This window comes from Symphalangus syndactylus, chromosome 22 (genome assembly GCF_028878055.3).
Source record: "Symphalangus syndactylus isolate Jambi chromosome 22, NHGRI_mSymSyn1-v2.1_pri, whole genome shotgun sequence".
Classification (NCBI taxonomy): Eukaryota; Metazoa; Chordata; class Mammalia; order Primates; family Hylobatidae; genus Symphalangus; species Symphalangus syndactylus.
Window position 1 is genome coordinate 65,823,084 of NC_072444.2, and position 23,319 is coordinate 65,846,402.

The 23,319-nt window shown below is 35.7% G+C and overlaps 1 protein-coding gene across 2 annotated transcripts in view; it reads right to left on the bottom strand.

Annotated features, from left to right (window-relative positions):
- LRP1B (LDL receptor related protein 1B) overlaps window positions 1-23,319 on the bottom strand; it is a 1,943,477-nt gene that overhangs the window by 841,571 nt on the left and 1,078,587 nt on the right. For both annotated transcript variants that reach the window (XM_055261032.2, XM_063631317.1), the window contains exons 8-10: window positions 9,139-9,361; window positions 5,965-6,136; window positions 2,207-2,350 (exon numbers count right to left, since the gene is read on the bottom strand). In XM_055261032.2, the coding sequence (XP_055117007.1) occupies window positions 2,207-2,350; window positions 5,965-6,136; window positions 9,139-9,361 (539 nt within the window). The remainder of the gene's footprint in view (window positions 1-2,206; window positions 2,351-5,964; window positions 6,137-9,138; window positions 9,362-23,319) is intronic.

The following is a 23,319-nucleotide window of genomic DNA, read 5'->3' on the forward strand; positions in this document are numbered from 1 at the left end:
AAGTGCTGAAATCAGAGGCCTGAGCCACAACACTCGCCCTTGTTGTTACTTCTAATGGATGTCTTAATTGGTAACTGATAAATCTAGTACTTCATTGATGTAATATGTGTGATTGTTTATGTGTGTATGTAGGTATGTATGTTTTAAATAAGAATGGTAATGATTTGCCCCATTATTTTCTTTGGTCATTTCCTAGGTATTCTTTAATACCTACTTAAGTTTCTTCTAGTGTGTCTTCTTGTACTATACACAATTGAATACTAAAAAATACATTTCACAGACACTCATATAGCCAAGGGTAGTGGATTTCATTTGACTACCTAAAATCAGATATGCTAGCTCAAGTTTAGAACACGGAAGTGAGGCAAAGGTCCCCTTTTTGCTGCTTCCACTGGTATGAATCTAATGGAGACATTGACTTTTTCCACAGCAGTCTTCTTCCATTCTATATCAAGAGGTGAGGAACAGGGTGTCTCTCCTCTCCTCCTCTTTTTTATTTTTTGCCAGTTAGGGACTATCAGATGTGACTTAACTCTGCATCTGATAATTGTGGGGCAATCTTTCTAATTCCTGGATCTCAGCTAAATGGTATGCTTTTAAAGTTAACGTTTTCATTTGTGGCTTCCTGATGCTCTAGATTCTGAGCATGGTAGATGTTCCAGCTTTAAGCCAGGTTGGTTTAATGGTGTTTGGGGGAATGTTCCAAAGACCCAGTCTAGAAGCTACTGGTCCAGGTTTTTACATGATTTTGTAGGCACCCATTTGCATTAAATCTCTTGTTGCTTCAAATAGCTGGAATTGTTTCTGATGAGTATTAATGTACTCCAGGTGATGTACTACATTAGGGTTGACTGAATAATATGCAATTCTGATCTTATGTTTTTCCTCCAATGTGTGTATGTATGTATGCACATATGCATGTGTGTATATATGTATGTGTGTGTGTGTGTGTGTGTCTGTGTGATTATATTTCCCAAGTGGCATCCAGATCAATTTTAAAATCACACACTACATAGACACACATGCATCCACACACAAAACTTCTTTTATCATGAGGCTTCAAACTCAGTACCCTCAATTATCCAGAAGGCCGAGAAACATGAGACCTGTTACCTTCACATTCCCAGCACTTAATACAAAATCAGGAATACAAATCAAAAATGTAAACAAAGTACAAAAATGCATACATTTTAACATAGTTCAGCCTCTTTGATTCTTCATTTCAAACTATGTATCCTATTAGTAGCTCTAACCATTTAGACTTCAAATTCTAACACATTTAGTGATCTAATTTCACAGTCCTCAGTAAGCACATGACCAGAGGGTGGAAGAGATGACAGGATTGTGACCAGAGAGAGAGGACTGACAGAAATAAAAAGGTGTCACTATGACAAAGGTAAAGACAAACTGGACACTGTAAAAAGCAGTCATCATAAAACTAAAAATAATGGTGTTTGCGGAACATTTGAAGACCAACAGTCCCCACTAGGATCACTTCAATCAGGGCCGTTCTACTATATCTGACTATCAAGACCCCAGGAAAAGCCTTTAACTAATTATTGTGCAAAATATTAAGTTATGACCATCATTTTTAAAATCCTTCTTACCATATTTAAATTAAAATAAATTATTCTGGCCTATTTTAAAAATAAAATAAAGATATATCTAAGAGATTAGAAAACTTTTTGATAAAATCATGAAATGTTTGATCTCTAATTAGTATAGCTTCAGCTACCTGAAAAATTAAATCATGAAAAATTAAATCATGGAGTAAATTCACTCCCCAGTGATGCTGGATAAAATGAAGCCTGACTATACATGGATTTCTGTTGAAACAAGCCACACGCCTATTATGAGGAGTATCACATTGGTTCAAATAAGAGGAAATCTGATCAACTAATCATTCCAGCTCATTAGCTCAAATACATTCTTTAGGGAATTAAAGGAAGCATCTTTCTAAAAATCTTCCTCAACATATGTTTCCCTAAAATCAGTAAATTTAGTGACTCTACAGCCTGGTTAGTTTCTCATTCATATTGTCACAAAAGAAAAATACTTATTTTGAGAAAAATGGACAGTATATATTTGCAGGCAAACTTCACCTGCTGAAGTCTCATGTTATGACTGATGTTGATGCTGCTAATTAATACTTCAATCCTATTCTAAAGGGGTAGCTACTGGCAAATGTTTTATTTTAACAACATACTTTTGCATGACCTGCCATCACTTCCCAAGTTGAAGCCAGTCCTGCAGCGACAGGTCCGAGTTTTGTAACTGCTGCTGAGTAGACAGATGTGTGAACAGCCCCCTGGCATTCCATATGGATCGACTTCACATGCATGGCTTCTGACTACAACAAATAAAAAACAGCATGCGTGAAATTCAAGTTCAAAGATAAGATAACTATGTGCATCAGTATGTCAAAATTTCTATATGTAAAAACAGGGAATCTTAGCAAAATTTTGTATACTCAACTATTTAGCACCATAATCGAATGCAAAAGAGTGTAAGCCCCATAGAAGAGGAGATAGGCATTTGACAAAATCCTCCTAAGTGAGCATTTAAAAAAACAATTTTAAGAAATAAAATGTGTTTATATTAATTTAAACTCTTCACCGGTGAGCAAAATAAAAGTAACGTGACTTTTTTTGTACATGCTTCTTATCCTTTTTAAAAATACCAATTTCTAAAATGCATACAAAGATCCATAAAAATAACCCCAGTTTAAGCAGTTAAGCAGAGAAAGGGTTTCCTTTGAAACGATTCATCATATGGGCAACCAAACTAGAGGAAACGTGATTCAGTGATTATCTATACACTGTTGAGAAGTGCTGAGGCAAAATATTTTTTAAATTTTTAAGTCTATTGTCATTTTGAGACTCTTACCACAAAATGTGTGTGTGTGTGTGTGTGTGTGTGTGTGTAGTTGTCGAATGGTGGAGACTGAGTATACGTACAGAAATTGAGGCGCAGAAGAATATTTTGTGAGCATAAAAGCTACTAAAGGAAAAAGGTAAGAAAAGTACTATATGGAGAGGATGAGAAAAGAAAGATGGATCAAAGTGAAAAGAAATAATAGGAATAATATGAGTAAGATTTTATGTATTATTGTAATTATGTTTCTTTTAGATCACCCACTTGTTTGAAATGGTGATGAATACCATGGCAGTATTCTCTTCATAATAAAACTAATATGCTTTTAAAAATTATGCCTATTATCTTTGTATTCTTCATTCTCTAAGTGGGAAGATGAGGGAAATGCAATTTTTACTATTTTTTCCCTGCCAAGAATGTTATTGTTATTTTCCAACCCGACTCCACTTATATAATAGATCACATCTCCTCTCAACTAATCGCCAACTCTCCACTTTCTAACTCTTATCATCACTTTTGCTTTTTCCATTGGATCATGCCCATCAACATGCAAATATACCATTATTTCTACATCTCATCAAAAATCTTTTAACCCAAATTCCCACAACAATCCTTCCTTCAACTAGCTCTCCATTTCTCTGCTCTAGCTTACATCCACACTATGCAAAGTTACCAATGATCGTTTTCTACAATTCTTTTACTTCTTCTCTCTCTCAAACCCATTCTACTCCTATATTCACTTAATCCTGAAACTGCCCTTGTCAGATCCCAGTGAGCTTCATGCTGCTAAATCCGATGGTCTTTGGATTTAAGAAGCTTCATCTCAGTGTCTTCTTTTGTTTTATTCCTATTTTTTTGGCTTATTGCTGGAGCATACCAGTGTCCGTTATTTGGAATGCTTATTTCTCCATTTATAATTACTACCTTGGTGTTCACATCCACAGTCATGGCTTTAAATGTCACCTGTCTGCCAATGACTCCCAAATTGGTATCTCAAGCCTGGACTTCCCCCTTCAACTCCAGAGTTATATATTTAACTATCCCCTTGATATTTTTACTTTAATTTATAATAAACATTTAAAGTAACTTACGAAAATTAAATTTACTATCTTTGTCCTAAACTCACTCCATGCTTAGTTTCCCCATCTTAAAAATAACTAAATTTTTCCAACTTCTCTAGCTAGACCATTGTCTTATTTATACTCCACATTTAATGTATCAGAAAATCCTATCGGCTCTATATTTGCCTATATTCTGAATTTCACTACTTCTTCCCACTTTCACTGCTGCCATCTTGATCCAATCCACCATCCTCTGTAACCTTCCAACCTTCTCCTCCCTAATACCTATTATCAACAGAGTAGCCATATTGGTTCTTTAAAAATGTCAGTCATACCATGAAATTTTTCTGTTTAATGCTTTCTAAGGACTTCCCATCTCACTAAACGTATAAGCAAAAGTTTTTTATAGTAGTCTACAGAGCCCTACTTTTTATGGTCCTCCTTTGCTTCTCCAGCCTCATTTCCTGCTTCTCTTTTCCTCGTTTGGTCTGCTTTAGACACACAGGTATTCTTGCCACTCCTTGAACAGTCTAGACATGTTCTTTCCTCATGGCTTTTGTGCTTGTTCATCGCACCACCTGCAATGTTGTTGCCCAGATATCTCTGATATAGTTTGGCTGTGTCCCCACCCAAATCTCATCTTGAATTCCCACGTGTTGTGGCGGGGACCCAGTAGGAGATAACTGAATCATGGGGGCAGGTCTTTCCCATGCTATTCTTATGATAGCAAATAAGTCTCATGAGATCTGATGGTTTTAAAAAGGAGGGTTTCCCTGCACAAGCTCTCTGTCTGCTACCATCCACGTAAGATGTGACTTGCTCCTGCTTGCCTTCTGCCACGATTGTGAGGCTTCCCCAGCCATGTGGAACTGTAAGTCCAATCAAACCTCTTTCTTTTGTAAATTGCCCAGTCTTGGGTAAGTCTTTATCAGCAGCATGAAAACCGATTAATACAATCCCCATGCCTTTCTCCTTCAAATACCTCAAGTCATCATTCAATGTCATCTTTTCAATGGAACTTCTTCTGACTATTCCATATAAAATTGAACACTGCTCCCATTTCTGGCACTCTTTATCCACCTTACCTTGTTTATTTTCTCTATAGCACTTATTACCTTCTAATATAATACATAATTTACTTAGTTATTTTTTATTATAGCTTCTCCACTGGAGTGCAGACTCATAAAGGCAAGACTATTTTGTCTGTTTTATTCACTGCTGTATTCACAGTATACATAGAATAGTTCCTGGAACATAGTAGATTGTCCATGAAAAATTAATGAATGAATAAATCCTAATATTAAACTCTAATAAGGCTATCTACAGAATTTTAAATTTGAATCTGTTGTAAACATATTTGTGACAATGTACAGCCATGACTAGATATATGTTAATGCTTAGATAATTCTAGACTAGTTTTAATTTGAAATATAAAATATAGTAAAAATTTTTACTGGTGGTTTTTTATATTTTCTTTTTTTATATATGACTGAACCTAAATTGTATTGATGAACAGCATCACTAATCTCCTGTAGAAACAACTGGTTTGTCTTTTGGAGAAAAACTGCAGCCTTCTCATTGAAAATTACTTTTTAATGAATATGTGTTAAAGAACAATTGGAATGTTAAGTTAGGAGAGCCCAGTAACTATAATAAACACTGGACAGATACTTCAAGGCAGTCACCTGGTTTTAAATTTGTCTACCAAAATGATATTTAAAAAGAAAAAAATAATACCTTTAGCATCTGGGTTTCCTGTCTACATTCATCACGACTGAAAGCCCCTTCCTGAATCTAAATCTAGCTATCATTTCAATTCTATCACAGAAACAATTCACTAGAAACTGAACAATCTGTCATTTAGACTTGTGACGGGAGCTCTATTCCATTTAACAAGCAGACATGCCCACTTTTGCTGTCAAAGCAGAGAATTTATGACTCACTCACTTCAACACCATAGAAAAGCACAAGGACTATATCCCCATTCAATCTACCATTAGGAAGGTTATAAAGAAGCTTTCCCACTTACCTGTTGGTTGAGTTCTTTTTTGATAAATTCGGATTCCCCGAGCATTCTCAATTTTAATTAATGAGTGAATATCAGTCCCATTAAATCGGTTTATCCTTATGATATTGTAGTTATCAGAATTGGTTGCATACAGATAATCTTCAAACACAGTTATACCATAAAGATGTCTGACCTATAAAAAGGGCAAAACATAACTATGATTTTTAATTATGTAGCTTCCAATTTGAAAGAAAAGCTGATTGCTATTTACTAGTATGGAAAATGGCCACAGCAGGAGAACCACAAGGATGTTATCTACTTTTTCTCAAGGAGTTCAACATTTCCCGAATTAAAACTTTTTTTTTCTGGAGAAGAAAACGTTATGTGGTAGTGTTTAAAACAGTTCCAAATGTAGGAAGAGAATTGTATTCATATGACATTAAGAGAGCATATTTAGTAGTTATTTTTCAAAGGCTTGTGAGAGCAAGACTTTCAAGCATATTCAATAATATGCCTATGACACTGTTATCCATAATTTGAGATATTTTAAGGGCTACTTGTTTATATAATAATGGATATGTAGAAGCTGCAAAAACATAGCTCTGCCTGTGAAAAGACTAATGAGAAAGCACCTCCGAAGATTTGTTTTATAAATTCAAAATCCAGCTTTTTGGTCCCAAGCTATGTTTAGACTACCACTTGCTCCAGCACAGAAAGTAATATCTGAAGAAATCACATATTTGCAATCATTGTAAATAAATGTCAACATTTCACTCAGAAATTTCATTATTTCTAAAGTCAATTTATCATAGGAAATAGAACTGTTTCTTTTGAGAATTATGATGTTTATTGCTATCCATATACTTAGTTAACAGTCCAGCTCTTCTCTTTGGCAAAGGTCTTAGAGTTTATGGGGAGGAATGGGTATCTTGAACTTAGAAAGTCTTCCCCTGGAGCAAAAGGAAGAACACATGTACTGATTTTCTGAATAAAAGGCACCTGCTAGGAATGTTGCCTTTGGCTACTCCCTTACTTAATTTAAAATGGTTCTGTTCCAGGGTAAAGTGAAGTTGCCACTTGATTTGCTGTAGAGATTTTGTTGAAAAAGCATCTGTCACTACTTTTGGCATTATATTGCATACTTTTAATACACAGATTTGCAGTTAAGAGAATTTGAAAAAGTATGTGTGGTTTGATTATAAAAATACTTATAGAACAAAATCACAAAATGTTCTATTTTAACCAGAAAATCTTGCCAGTTCTATAGTTTAAACAAAAACATTTGATTTATCTTTTTAGCATATATGACTCATTACTTCTATTTCTGGTCTTCTTGTATGAGATGTGACTAAAAAAAGACTGGCTTTACATGTTGTTTTTGGGTTTTATCTCACTTCTTCATGCTTAGGTTGGACATAAAATACAAGAATTACTAGGGAGAACTATTCCATGTTATAGTCCGAATAGTTCTTTTGTATGTACATGTTATTCCACAGTATGGGCATGTGCTGTATTTATGTGTGAGTCCAGGCATGTGTGTATTTACTAATATCATTTTCCACCTAGCTGACATCAAATTTACTAAAAATATCTATGGCCCAATTTTGACGTGGGTAATATTTTTGTCCTACAAAAATTATAAGCAGGCTCAAGACTCTTCCCTTGCCATTAGTCTCATGCATGTTTTGATCAAAGTTTGGGGCCATCAACCAAGGAGGCTGTGGTGATGGGATATCAACATCGTTGTCACATGACTGCCAATTCATAACCCAGGAGAAAAAGCCTGCTACATAAAGAGGCAATCGGTCAAGGTGGAAAATCTGTTCACCCAGTAAAGATAAAATTCACTCACTACCTCCTTATCTTCCTTCAGAAAAGACTGTTTCTCCTAAAATAAGCGCCTCTGCTAATTACTCCCTAGGCAGAGGTAGGAGAAGCCTGGAGCAGTAGGTAAACCATTTTGCCTTCAGCCCCAGTACTTCAAAAACTTTATCTATGTTGGATTATTTAGGGGCAGACTTAGCATATGTTTAAGGAACAAGCAAAATACAGGCAATAGACATGGGGAAAAAAGAATAAACATTTCAGGCTTTCAAAACTTTTTAAAGTAGTCATGAAAAAATTTATTTGAACTCCCTATCTTCATAACAAGGTTTAATTTTTTAATTGCAAATAAGTAAAGAGAAAGACCATGAAAATCAACTCAGGTATCAGGTCCTCTAAGGTTGTAACTAAGAGCTTTGAAAGGAATCAAGATTTTTGGGGCAGTTGAAGGTGAGAGAGAAAGCACTGGCCCACCTTTAACATTGACCAGCTTTCCGCCCCCCCTCTACCCCAAACAGATTAGTGCATCTCTTTATCTGTCAAGGAAGGAGAAAGGATTTCATTTTAAAAGCTGATTAGAAAGTAAAAGTAACTTTAGAGGATAATTACAGAATATACCTGTCTTGCATTGCAAAAGAATCCAAAGAGATTCACGTATTTCAGCTCCATAGACTAAGAATCTCACATAAAATAAGTACAATCAGTGAGAGAAAATCAGATTTTTAAATGTATTATAGTAAATAAGGCTGATTTCTACTTAGAGTTCTCTTTTAGGCATTCACTGAGTGTTGTTTGCAAAACGTTGTAATTCAGCAAAGTAAAAAGTAACACATTTAGGAAGAATTTTGACCTTCATGACTTTCACAGAATTCTCTTTTTAGGAAGTACTTGAATACATCAGAAGTCAAAATTTAATCGAACTTGTTATAATAAAGGTACTTTTGTGAACAGGCATTTGCTTTTGTTAGCAAAATATCTCCAATGCCACATGGGACAGATGATAGTTCAGCTCCTCATGAATGAACTACTTAAATTAGTTTTTAGTAAATAGGCCATAACATCTGACCTATTTTACTACTTGCCTTTCTTGCTAATATAGCATTTTTGTCTTTGTTGGGTTTTTTTATTTGTTTTCTCTGTTTTTAATAGAAAGGAGAAAGAGCAAGAGAGGCATCTCCAATTTTGTGGAAATATCACAACATCACTGTGAAAAGAACATCCTCCAATATAGGAAATATACTGTAATTTTTATGACTCCTTGCAGCTCGACTTTACAAGAAATTTTCAGTATTGCAAATTTTGGTATTCTTTTTAGTATTATTCCTTTCATTTTATGACCCTAGGAGCGTTTTCTAACAAAATGGTACTTACTTGTCTGCCTTGAATGACAGAGTGTCTATTTTTTCCTTGATAGTCCACTACTCCCACACAGTCCAAGTAAAGATCTACCCAGTAAACCAATTTGTTGACTAGGTCTAGTGCCAGTGCAGCTGGCTGCTCTGTCTTTGAACCAATTATCCTCGTTCTGTTCATCCCATCCATGTCACATCTCTCCACTTTGGCGACATTCCCGTAGTCAGTAAAGAAAAGTTTTCTGTTGAAAGAAAACTAAATGTTAAAGGGGAGGGTGGGGGAGGGAAGCGTATCTGATGAAGCCACCTGTAAAAAACAGAATTTTTTCTTCTAATTTATTTCAGTGATTACATCTGTTGGCTTCCCATAACCATTTCCATATAATACCACTCATAAACAGAGAAATCTGCTAATGAATATTGCAGGGCATAAGGGAGCAGGTTAACCAACAACTGTAAAATTTCCCCAAAACGAATGATTATAGTGGGTTTATTTTTGTATTAGCAGAAATGTTTCTTTAAGCCCTCACAGAGCTAATGCACATTGACCACATTCAGTGTAAGCTTCAGAAGTGAGCCAAGTCACCAGGCCAGGGCATGTGAGCTGTCAGCCTTTATCTTCAACCTGCCTTTCAAATTGCCTGGTAATGTTTGTCTCCTGTAAAAGTTATTATGTGGAGCTCAATGATGCTATGAGTGGTGGAGAATAGCAAACCTGGAATGGAATTAAGCAGATGGAAAAGCAAAGGTGCTGTTTGTAGCAACAGAAATAAAACATAAATAATCAATTCCCCACCGAAACTTATCCCAAATTCTCCCAAATAGTCCCAAATCACAAAATTGTATTTAAAAAGTGTAGGTCATTTCTTCTCATTTTTTCTTAATATTTATTTTGGAGAAAAGGCTGAAAAGTAATGTTGACCTCTGAGACAACAAATTCTTTCCTGCAGTGCTAATGGTGTCTGTCAAAGTTTAAAATGTAACTTCAACACTTCAGTATCTAATATTTGATTAGTATTCACTATGTTTAGTAAACACAAATCAATTTTAATTAACCTGACAATATTTAACAAGATTACCCACTCATGAGACTAAATTACATTTGTAAATAGAAGACCATCTTGCCTTGACTTAAATACAATCTCAAGAATAATCCGATTTACAGTGACTGAGCAATATTAAGATTACCTAGAGTATAAAATATTTGATTTTACAAACTTGGTGAATTAGTTTTTAGTTACTTTTCTCAACATACTTACATTATCTAACAGTATGGGGTATCTTTAAAGCTTAAACATATTATTTAAACTTTAATTTTAATTTAGTTCTCTCTGCTGTGGGAGACACTGACTAATTTTTAAACATTAGCGCATACTCTTTGTAATAGTACAAGCTAGATTTTATTATAAGTATATATTTCGCCAAATGTTCTTGAAAGATCAGTTTATCATAAGTTAAAAATGATTTTTTCAAGTGATATTTATTTAGGTGAAGGTCTTTCTAGTCTAGTGAAGAATAAATAAAGGGCACATCCTGCAGTCTCATTGTCATGCTAAATGACCAAATCACTGCTTGGCACGCACGCGTTCCCTCTCCCCCTCCATCTCTCTCTCTCTTCCTGCTTCCATCCTGCGTCTCTGTTTTCCTCACTTATAAATCAATGTGTTCATAGTTACTCTGTTTCTTTAAGGAGTACCCAGTTTCACTCTTTCTTACTGTAGAACAGTGTTCATTATTCTTGCTACATGAAACTTTTTCTCTTAATGCCTCTCCTTTTATATTTTTCTTTTCTCACTGGTTCATTTCACAGAAGTGAAGAGGAGTTGGTGTGCAGGTGGTTTGACTTTGGCCATGGAGAAATGAAGGTTCTGGCTATCATGTGACATGTAGAGACTACGTTTAGATAGCATTATGAAGCAGGCAATTGCAACTGTTTACATGGTACTTAAGGGGAGAGGTGAGTCTGAAGATGAAGCCTTCTCTAAAGTCATCTTGAGATGACAACTGAATGAGATCCCCTGACCCTTGAAAAAAAAAGAGGAGTCTCAAGACAAGAGCCTTGGAGGAATACTATTAGAGAAACAAGAGTAAAGGAGGTCAGAAGTTAGCGGTAAGACAGATGTTCATAGACATCTAAAAAAGAAAATTTTCAGAATAAAAAATTGAGTGGCTGACTGGGTCAATCACTTTACAAAGCAAAAAAAAGAAGAATATAGATTAAGAAAATGTCACTGAATCTGATATTCAGTAAAATACTAGTAATTTTTGCCACTTGTGTTTGGGAAGTTTAGTTATGGAGGAATAGTATAAACCAGGTGATGATGAAGGAGTTCAGAAAATGTAAGTTATTCGTTCAAGAAATTTTTCATTGATTTTGACCTTCTATTGCAAGAATGATGTAATTGATTCTCATATTTTTTTCTAAATCATAAAACGGATTGAGATAACTCTCTAAGTTTCTGCCAAGCATGAAAAAAAGCACATGTAAACATATGACTGATCAAAACTGAACCTTCTCAGACTTTAGATTCCTGACTATGATGAGCTCTGTTCACTTTTGATTGAAATGCAAAAAATCAAAGAGTTCTAAAAAATAATAGCAACGTGACCATAAAGTCACAAATATTGAGTACCTGTAGTCACATGATGATATAAATGTTTATTTGTGTGCTTGTTTTTAGCAGTGTTTAATTTTAGCTTAAAATTTCCTGTTACAGAGAAAAGTTTCATTCCTAGGGCATTCGTTAGTGGAGGCACGGCTGTATTACAATTGGCAAACACAAGCTAACATTTTTGAATATTTAAAATTCAACTATGTCATTTGTAATATAAATGTTGTTGCGTTAAAAATCACTCTCTTCTGTTCTATAAAATATTTTTCCAAATCACAGACAAGTAAATGGTGTTCTGCAAACTCCACGATCCCGTGGATCCTTACGATTTCCCTGAGAGACAAAAGTACCATATAATTTGTATTTTACAGATGAAACAGGTTCAAAGCCCTTATGGTTAGTCCTTGCCGGAGCCATAAATGTCACATCTTTTTGAAAAACTTGTTATTTGGAATTTCAAACTTACACAAAATTTTTAATTTTTAAGAACAGTAGAACGAATGCCTATACCCGTCACCTAGATTCGCCAGTTGTTGACATTTTGTTCCATTGGCTATTTTATATGCTCATTGAGCCACTTCAGAGTAAACTGCGGACATCATGACTCTTTATTCCTAAACACTTCAGCATCCATCTCTTAAGAAGATTAAGAAAGACAAGGGCTTTCTCTTGTGCAACCACAGTATATCTCTCATAATCAATCCCTTTAACAATGCGTACAATGTAGTCCTTATTCAAAATTTGCCTTTTGACAGATAATGTTCTTTATAGAAAAAATTTCTGATTCAGAATCAATTCAACATGATACATTGAATTTAATCGTCTTTTCTTGCTCAACTCCTTTAATCTTGAGCAGTTCTTCAGCTTTCCTTTATTGTTCATGATGTTAATATTTCCAAAGAGTAGACAGGGGTTATTTTGAAGAATGTTCCTTTTGAGAAGTGTCTGTTCATGTCCTCTGCCCACTTTTTGATGGGGTTGTTTGTTTTTTTCTTGTAAATTTGTTTGAGTTCATTGTAGATTCTGGATATTAGCCCTTTGTCAGATGAGTAGGCTGCAAAAATTTTCTCCCATTGTGTAGGTTGCCTGTTCACTCTGATGATAGTTTCTTTTGCTGTGCAGAAGCTCTTTAGTTTAATGAGATCCCATTTGTCGATTTTGGCTTTTGTTGCCATTGCTTTTGGTGTTTTAGACATGAAGTCCTTGCCCACGCCTATGTCCTGAATGGTATTGCCTAGGTTTTCTTGTAGGATCTCGAACTAGAAATACCATTTGACCCAGCCATCCCATTACTGGGTATATACCCAAAGGACTATAAATCATGCTGCTATAAAGACACATGCACACGTATGTTTATTGCAGCACTAATCACAATAGCAAAGAGTTGGAACCAACCCAAATGTCCAACAACGATAGACTGGATTAAGAAAATGTGGCACATATACACCATGGAATACTATGCAGCCATAAAAAATGATGAGTTCGTATCCTTTGTAGGGACATGGATGAAACTGGAAAACATCATTCTCAGTAAACTATCGCAAGGACAAAAAACCAAACACCGCATGTTCTCACTCATAGGTGGGAATTGAACAATGAGAACTCATGGACACAGGAAGGGGAACATCACGCTCCGGGGACTGTTGTGGGGTCGGGGGAGGGGGGAGGGACAGCATTAGGAGATACACCTAACGCTAAATGACGAATTAATGGGTGCAGGAAATCAACATGGCACATGGATACATATGTAACAAACCTGCACATTGTGCACATGTACCCCAAAACCCTAAAGTATAATAAAAAAAAATAAAAAAAAAATAAAGAATAATATAATAAATGTTGTTGATAAATTGTAGAAAAAAAAAAAAAAAAAAAAAAAAAAAAAAAAAAAAAAAAGAATGTTCCAACTTGCGGTCTGATTTTTGTCCTAATGTTGTAATTAGATTATGTTATGCCTTTTGAACTGAAATGCAATGATTTTGCACTTTATTGTTACTACCCCTAGGGCTTAGAAACAGTGGGAAAGCCTGTGATCCACCCCCAAAATTACACCAAAAGGAATTTCAATGGTGGTTTGGAATCCCATTCATTCCACCATATTCGATGTTTTCTGAACACTTAACTCTCTTAACTTCCAGGGTCCTAGTCTCTTTTTCAGCATCTCCTCCCACCAGGAACCAAGGGCCCCCAGTTTAGCACTCTCGCTGGAAAACTCATGGTAGGTTGTGGAGACCAGTCCAGATTCAGCCCTATGCCCTATTCCCTTAGGATTGCAATATTAATACTTTTTTTTAATCTTTCTTTGTTCTTACCTGTGTTATCAACTATTTTTTGTTATGCAGCAAAAAGGGGCATTGCTGTTCCCTTGTTCTACACTTATTTTTAAATGTCATTCTAGTTTTCACTAACAAAAATTAATATTAAAAGAAACCAAAATCCAACAACTGTCTCTAAGATGTTTAACTATTAGCTCACGAAAGAAAACATTTCTCTCAAATTTTCAATTATTCATCCCATTCTTTATTTTCATAATGCAGCTTCTCTAGTAAATAGGGTTTTATTGTTTTGGCATCATTATCCTGTCAGACATAGGAAACTGTTTTTGTCTGACATCTTTGTGATTATATGAGCAGGGCGCCCTGTTTCACTACAGTCATATAAGTTTTATACAGTTGAGAATAGTAAGAAACTTCGAGTATTATTGGTAAACTTGCCTAACATAAATCAAAAGTCACAAAGGGAGCACTCATGGACAGTGACAGAGCACTGTGCTTACAGAGTTATGGCACCAATCATTTCTATACTTTAAAGGAAAGCAATTGTTATACATACTGACATCTTAAAGCATGTATTTTTTTAGCTGATAAAAATAAGAATTACTTTTGCCAGTGATATCCATTTTAAATAATGCTTCTGTACTTTAACTCAAAAAAACATAAAGGAATTTAAATACATCAAAGTTCTGTCCATGTCCTTTAACTGCATAGTCAGTCCCTGTCCTTAACTCTTAAATGTTGGTTATAACTTACTGAAGGAATTTAGAAATTTTCAAAAGGCTCTCAAAATGAAATGACTTATCATTCATTTTAACTTTTTAAAAAGTTAGGTTAAACAACAATATTTTTTGAAGTGAAGTTAAAAAAAAAACAAGGTATTTTACATAACAAGATACAAAATGGGGACTAGCTAAGAGGGGAATAAGACATAAGAGTAGGGAGCCATATATTGCCAGATTTCAAAAATCATTGCTATGATTAGGGTCTGGCAAACCCTCCATGTTTATTAATTTATCTTAATGAAGACAACTGCTTTCCTTTTTATTTCAGGAAAATGATACATATTTTCCTCAGAAAGGTTTGCACTAGGAACTTTTTCTCTTGTTTTTATAGTAACTCAGTGTTATCCAAATAGCATCAATAGTAATATAACCTCATTTTTTATGCCATTGTACCTTGTACAAAACTTGAACAAGAAAGTAATTTTCCACATTATATAGTAATTGAGGCATATTTAGAATTAAAGTAGGAATATTAAATATTTAGCACTGCAATTCTAAAATGCAATTACAAATCTGAAAAAGTAATGAGTCTTTGAAATAAAAGGTTTAAATTCAAATTCAATTAGTTCCTGCCACTTAAAGCATGTGGATAATAAACAATTAAGCTATTTTGTCTGTCTAGCCAAGACTATTCAAGACAGGTATTTATTGATCTTTACTTGTTTGGGGATTTCGCTTTTGTTGTCTGAAAAATCTCTCCTGTACTTGGTTTTCAGTTTATACATAAACACACAGAAATTAAACTTGACCTATGGACTCCCACTGTAGGCTGGCTATTCTATATTCTGGAAACATTCCCATTAGTGATTCCTCCAAAAGTGTACACGTATTGGATATGTCAGGCAATGTGGCTGACCCATTCAACGTCCTTATTTACCTAAACCTGCCCCATTTAGTGTTTCTGAGAGGGGCAGCCCTATGCGCAATAGTATAATACCATTTATCTCCTTCCTTCTCATAGATAATTAGACCAAGAAGGAATATGAGATTCAAGTGAAACCAAATCACAGGCTGAGAGGAGTCACTAGGACTCTTTCCCTCAATAATCTGAACCGCAAAGTATGGGGTCCACCTGGTGCACAGCTGCTGTAAAAAAGGTGAGGTGAACTGGTATCATGGGAGGGTGTGAGAGAAAAAATACTGGAACCTGTGTATGAGAGTAAAGGGGCTCTGAGAGGCAAGATGAAAGAAGCCATGTCTCCCTTGAGTGAGGGATTCTCCAGGCCCCAGGAAGTCCATCTTTACTTCCTGTCCTTAGGTCTGTGAATACAGGAGATTATTTGATTCCTCTCAGGAAAGAAATCTCTATTTATTTGAGCTAACTTTGGTAGGTTTCTATACTTGGAAGCCAAAATGCCATGACTAACCCTCCATATTATTTAATGCTCTATTTTAAGATTCAGAAAAATTGTGTTCTAAAGATTTTGAACAAGCAAACATTGAAGCGGCGTCCTTGCCTAGGGTAAATACCTGGGGTTCATAGTCTCATACCAAGGGAATAGAGGACGCAGACATACAAGAAGTGGGTTTAGGAGTGGAGGTTTACTAGGCAAAGAAAGAGAAAGGAGAATAGCTCTCTCTCCTGCGAGAAAGAGGGGTGCTTGAATGGGACTTCTGGGCCACAAGAGAGTGCACAGCATTTCATAGACAGGCTTGAGAAGGCGGTGTCTGATTTACATGGGGCCCAAAGATTGGTCGGACCAGGTGTGATGTTTGCATAGTGCGAGAGGAAGCTGGCCACCTCACCCCAATTTTAGTATGCAAATTGGGTCTTCGCCTGGCCAGGGCCATGTTTTCTGCTCCTGACTGCACATGTGGTTGGCAAAAAAAAAAAAAAAAAAGGAAAGATGGTATCACCATTTTGAACATGCCTAGTGCCAGGTAGCCTTTCCCATTGGCACAGTTGTCAGCATTCACCCATGCAGGCTTACAGCTTGCTAGTCTGTGTCTGCAGCTTGATTTTACAGGCTGCTCATTGTTAGAAAAGAAAATGATTTGTGGCTGCTTTTCATTAAAGGGAAAACCTTACCGAGAACTTCCTTACCCTCACTGTCTGCCTAAATAATTTCTTTTTTCATTCCTATATATCATTCTACTTTAGGGAATATTTCATATTAAAACTTTAACTCTAAATTAAGGACTCATTTTGTAATTTTCACAAGTAAACCTCATAACCCATTTTGGCACTGAATCAAAATGATATTCATGAAGAAATATTATTTTGGCCTAAATTGAAAACATCTTAAATCTTTTCAGTAGTCTCTAGAGAAAATATAAGGAAGAAGAACATTAATAATGAGCAGCAATTTAGAAAAAATATTTTTATCTCTTTTAAATTCAATATATTACTCAAACCACAGATTTTCAAATGTCATTCCCTAATCAAGCTAGCTGAACTCTGGCAAATACAAATGCAGGCCATCCTTATCCCCACTTCACCCCAACACTGCCTCTCATTGACCTTTTTATTATGAAAGCAAATTAGCTTTTTAGGCCTTTCTTTCAAGTTGCCTTTCATTTTCCATAATCTGAGAGCCAGGAGTTAACTCAGCAAGTAAGAAACCTGACACTGTAAAAGTGGAGCACTAAAAATGTGGAGAAATAGAAAGATTTGTATGTTTTTATTATTGATTTATTTTTTCTTTTTATCCATGTCACACAGATATTTCATCAACGTCTAGAGTAGTTTGAAACATGGTGGGAAAAATGCTTAATCATCTCCTCTCCCTAGATTGTCATTGTCTGAGGTGGAGTCTAGGCCCCATCAGCAGGAGAAAGGCTGGTACAACTTGATTTGTTTATGATCTATCACTACGTCCCCTTCCTTACTCCATGTTCCTATTCTCTAAGAAAAGAACCACTTGGTTTATGTTCACTTGCTCATTTCTGTCACTCATGGCTACACTTTACTGCAGTTGCCCAATCTAACTGCCTAAGAGGTAATGACACACTGACCTAACATTTTGACTGTGAGGCATACCTCATTCTTAGACTGTAATTGAAACTCTATAAACCCACCTCTGTCTTAGATAATATCAGGACTAAATCTTGTAACATTCTCACCCTTCTTTACACAAGTCTCTGCTTAAAGTATAGGACAGGCTAACATTTTGTCCACTGATACAAAGCAACCTCCCCTCTTCCTACCCCAACCCCTTCTGATCTGCACCCTGAAACTTTCACTCCATGATCAAACTCCGTAACATCATAAGATTATTCTGAATATTCCAGAATATTATGCTCAAATGGTAAAATCCACTGCTTTGCAAAGATCTCACAAACTGGTTGTATCACTGACAGCACTCATCCTTAAAGAATCATCTACAATCTTCTGATTCTTGTATGTCATTATTTTTATTTCAGTACCCAGGTTTCTTTTTGACCACTCTAAACCAAGGAAGTCAGTATCCCATAGATATTGAAATGTCCACGGGATAATTAATCCAAAACTTTATTCGTTGTTTCCTTGGCCTCCTCTGTGCCTGTGACCTTTTATTTCCAGTACACTTCAACCACAGATTCCCATGGTGATAAATAGTATGCTCTTTGTCTTCACCAGAAATTACCTATCTTCCCAACCACATACAGAATCTCACTCTTCCGCTTGACTGTATGTTTACTATCAGTCTCAGGTGCGCCCACTGCAACACTTTTGGACTTCATTGAGACTGTCCCCATTGGCTCTCTCAACTTTCTCACCAGCCTTTGACTTTTCTTTCTCATTCCTTCTCCACTGTCCCAACGCTTTCATTCACTTCACCTCACATCTCTCAACTCCAGAAGGAGAGTCTTGCCTCTGTCTGCAGAAATAGAGCATACAGAAAGGCAAACCCTTTGTTTTCTTATAGCCCCAGCTAAAATATCTATTTCTAGATCAATTATTTTTTCCTCTCCTCTTGTAAGACAGAAGCAAGCATCCTCTCTTTCTGTTTAGTCCAATGCAGGGCAGAAATAGACACTCAGTCCGTCTTTTTCTCTAAGACCTGACTTCAGCAACTGTTTCCCCTTTCTTCTGCATCTTCGACTTCTCCTTTTCTACTAAATGTCATATTCAGCATACAAATTTGCTTTACTATTTATCATTCTAAAACCAATAAAAATTTTCTCTTAACCTTAAACCACCCTCCATTTAGAGTCCTTTTTCTCCACGCTGCATTTACATCCAAACTTTGCTACAGAATTTTTCATACACTTTATTCTTCCCCTTAAGCACACTTCATGACACAATGATACATCATCCAAATTTACCATTCAAATTTTTCTTCTTACAGAAGTTACCAATTATTTTCATGTGGTTAAAACAACGGACTTTTCCCAGCCTCCTTTTATGACCTCTCCGTAGCATCAGGCCAAATTCATTACTTTCTCCTTTTTGGCATTTTTTTTCCTTTAGCACTCTCTTGGTTTTCTTCCTACCTGGCTAGTTTTTCCTCAGTTACTTTCTCCACCTCTTCTTTCTACATTAGGTCCAGAATTCTACTAATGGAGTATTTCAGGTTCAGTCTTGGAATCTTAGAATTCTCTCATAGACAATCTTGAATGTTCCAATGACTTTCATTAATGTTACAATAACTCACTAATATTCTAGCCTGTCATCCAAACTTCTGACTCATAAACATAGTTGTTTTGTTGATATTTTGCTGAGATTCTTTTGGATATCTCAAATGTAACATACCTAGTATTAAATTCCTGCTCTTTCTCTCCAAATCTGTTCCTTCACTTTTCTCCATTTTGGCAAAAAGCGCTTCCTTCTATCCAATGGTTTATTCCAGAAATCAGGCATTCATCCTTCATACCTTCTACTCTATCCTCTATGTCCAACTTATCACCACATCCTGCCAGTTATGTTTTCAATGTATATCTCAAATCTGTATATTTATCTCTTTCTCTGCTCCTCTTTCCTAAACCAAGTAACAGTCATCTGTTACTTAGAAATTAACACTGTATCTCAGTTTCTTAAGCCATTTTTCTTATCGTAGCCAAAGAGATCACATTAACATGAAAAGTAGATTACGTGTTATAAACCTTCCTATAGCTGCTGAGAGAAATAGGAATCAAATCTTACAGTCTTAACATTACTAACAATGGCGAACATGCGCTGGTTTCCGCCTCTCTCTCCAGTTTCACCTAGCGGTATCTTTCCTCACTCCTAACACCTTGGACATCCAGTCCAAATACCTTGGCTGTCTTTCTGTTCCTTAAAAAATCCAAGCATTTTCTCCCTTTCTGCACTTCATATAGATTTTCCCTTAGCCTAGAAGTTAATGTCTGCTATGATTTTCCAACCTTGGCTTTAGTTTTCAACTTAGATGTCAGTTCCTGTGAAAGATCTTTTCTGTTTTTCCAATATCAGTTAGATCTACCTGACATAATCTCATGGTATTCTGTATTTTTATAACACTACTTCTTATTTTACTTGCATAAAATAGATACACACACATATAAAGTTGTGTAAAATCTATTAAGCAGACTACAACCTCCAAGAGGCTATATTTGCTTTATTCAGTGTTATATGCTTAGAACTTAGCCATATGTCTGCACATACTAAGTTCTCTCTCTCTCTCTCTCTCTATATATATATATATATAATATGTTTTACATATATATATAACACATTTATTACATATATATAATTTTTTTTCATCTGGCCTTTGACAGGCTCTTTATAAATTTCCTCATATGGAAATAATAAGATATAAGACTCAGACTTGAAGTTAGGTTAAAGGGTAAAAAATAAAGATAAGACCATTCTAGCATAGAAGAATACGTTTTCCGGATTATACAGCATAGCTCACTGGAATTATATTTCAGGCCTAAATTACTAACTAATCATAGATTATTACTTTGTTCAGTTCATTTTCATTGTCCTTTTTGCATACAGTTCCCTTGGAGAACTTGTAAGGAGTAGTGATTAGTTCAGGGTTAGATTTGAGTATTCCTGTATCTAGCCAATTTTCATCTTTAATGACATTTCTTCAATATTCACTTTATGTTACCTGTGATATCAGACTATAACAGAACTCGGATGTATTCCTAAAAGCGTTAGACTGGCTCTCAAATCTAGCACAAGTTTTGCTTCTTTGTTTACTTTATATAAGCAACCCTAATTTTAAGAATAAAATACTGTCCCCTGTGAGGAGGACAGATTAAAAGTTTTGGGTGATGGATAGGGAGATACCAGTTTGGTAGTTATGCACTAATGTAGAAAGTAGAAATGGAAAAGAGAAGAGATTCAAAAAATAATTTGGAGACTGAGTCAGTAGGATTTCATAATTAAAACTGAATAGAGGCAAGGATTTCAATTGAGTAGAGAGCAGCATTGCAATATAATATTAATTTTCACATAATATATTTTAACTTAGTGTTCTTTCGTATTTTTCCCAATAAGTCTACTTGTTTTATAAGATCTCAAAGTGTCATTCCATTTAATACAAAGAATGAAGTTTATGTTTTGGCATATTACTTTTCATGACCAAGGGCAGTACTATTTTAGGACTCCTTCAGGGATCAGTTTTCAGGATACCAGTATTGAAAAGCTCATGCTCAATATACGTGATTCATGTGGAACAGTAAAGGATTTGATGTAATATACTAGAATTCAAAAGTTGCTCTTTGAGATATACAGAGGTGTGTAACCTGATTCTGCACTTAAGGAAGTCCTATTGGCTCGTGAGGGCATTGTTCTGAGCTGAAATAACACAGGTGGCTGTCTCAGAAGTGACTAAGGTAAGTATCCACGAAGTTGTGGACTGCTGAACAAACCTGGTTCACCACTATGCTAAATACCAGTTAGCTGAACTGTCAATTTCTGTTTCAAATTCCTACTAAATGGAGGAGAGCAGTGTTGAAACATGAAACTTTAACTACAGCACAGCTTTCTTTTATAGTATTCATTGTTTATACTTGTGTACACATCTCATTTTCATGTTGGAACACATTGTGCAATAATATTGCAGTGATGATAAAATCATATGATTATACAGATTAAATCACACTGTAGAAAGATCAAGATTTCTTTGTTCAGTGCTCACTGTCCTTGCTGTGAGGGGCAGATGTACTTAGAAAAAAGTAAGGCAAAAGTTCTGTACAGCAATACTTTCTTTATGATGGTTTTATCTAAATTTGTTGGTTTAGTTTTAGGCAGGAATGCAGTATCAAGCTCAAGTTAGGTGTTTAAGACTAAAAAGGCCAAATGAAGCTGGTGAAGGGAAACAACTGTCCTCACTCCATTGGCAAAACATGCATTTTGATAATTGCAGATGCTTCTAGGCCAGGGTTTCTTGACCAGGTTGAGCTTCAGGGGTTCCATCAACAACCAGCTGTGTAGGGCTGTGTTGGCAGGTATGCCAGCAATTATATATTCCTACAGGTGCATTTTTCTGGCAAGAAGATTAATACTTGAAAAGGTAAATGTCCATGCTCTAAAATAGTGATTCTTAAACTATATTGTGCATAATAATCACCAGGGGAGCTTGCTGAAATCTCCAATTCCTATAATCACTGTGGTGGGAAATTTGGCAGTATCTAACAACATTAAATATTCACTTACCATTTGATCCAGCAATTCTTGTTTCTAAAATTCAACCTGAGGATGCATCTTAACAAATAAGAAACAGCACATACACTAAGTTATTTACTGTAACCTTATTGATAATAGCAAAATATTAGAAACATTTTTTAACCAGCCCTGTCTTCCCTGGCTGTTTATTAATTTCTTTCCAGAAAACTAGACCCTAGGTTCTGAGACTACAACAGGGAATTCTAAAGCACCTGGCCTCCACCTCTAGAGAAAATACAGAGCAAGACCAATGAGGATAAAGATGCTTTTGAATTTATGAATACTTAGGGATGACTGAGATGGGTAGCTCTGCAGATTGTTCATTGAATGATAGGTGGATGCAATGTCTGGAAACAAGCTCTTGTTAGTCTCATAATCAAAGAATTTAAAATAGTAGGCTAGGCTGGGTGCAGTGGCTCAAGCCTGTAATCCCAGCACTTTGGGAGCCCGAGGTGGGCAGATCACGAGGCCAGGAGTTCGAGACCAGCCTGGCCAATATGGCGAAACCCCATCTCTACTAAAAATATTAAAAAATTAGCCAGGCGTGGCAGTGTATGCCTCTAGTCCCAGCTACTCGGGAGGCTGAGGCAGAAGAATCACTAGAACTCAGGAAGTGGAGGTTGCAGTGAGCTGAGATTGTGCCACTGCTCTCCAGCCTAGGTGGCTGAGCGAGACTCCATCTAAAAAAATAAATAAATAAAAATAAAAAAAAAGTAGGCTATGCGATAATGGTATTTTGTCCCAATTTTTGCAATTTATTACATATAGGCCAATTAGTTTTTCAAAGAAAACAGATTGTTTCAATCACACTTGGATTAGAATTCTTCCTGTGAAGGTCTTAGATTATTGTTTGCTGCTCAGTCTGCATGTCTTTATTTTTTCTAATATCAGATTTGATGATATTCAGTTTATGTGTTAACTTGGCAAGGTGTAGTCCACAGTTACTCAAACACTAATCTAGGTGCTGTTTTG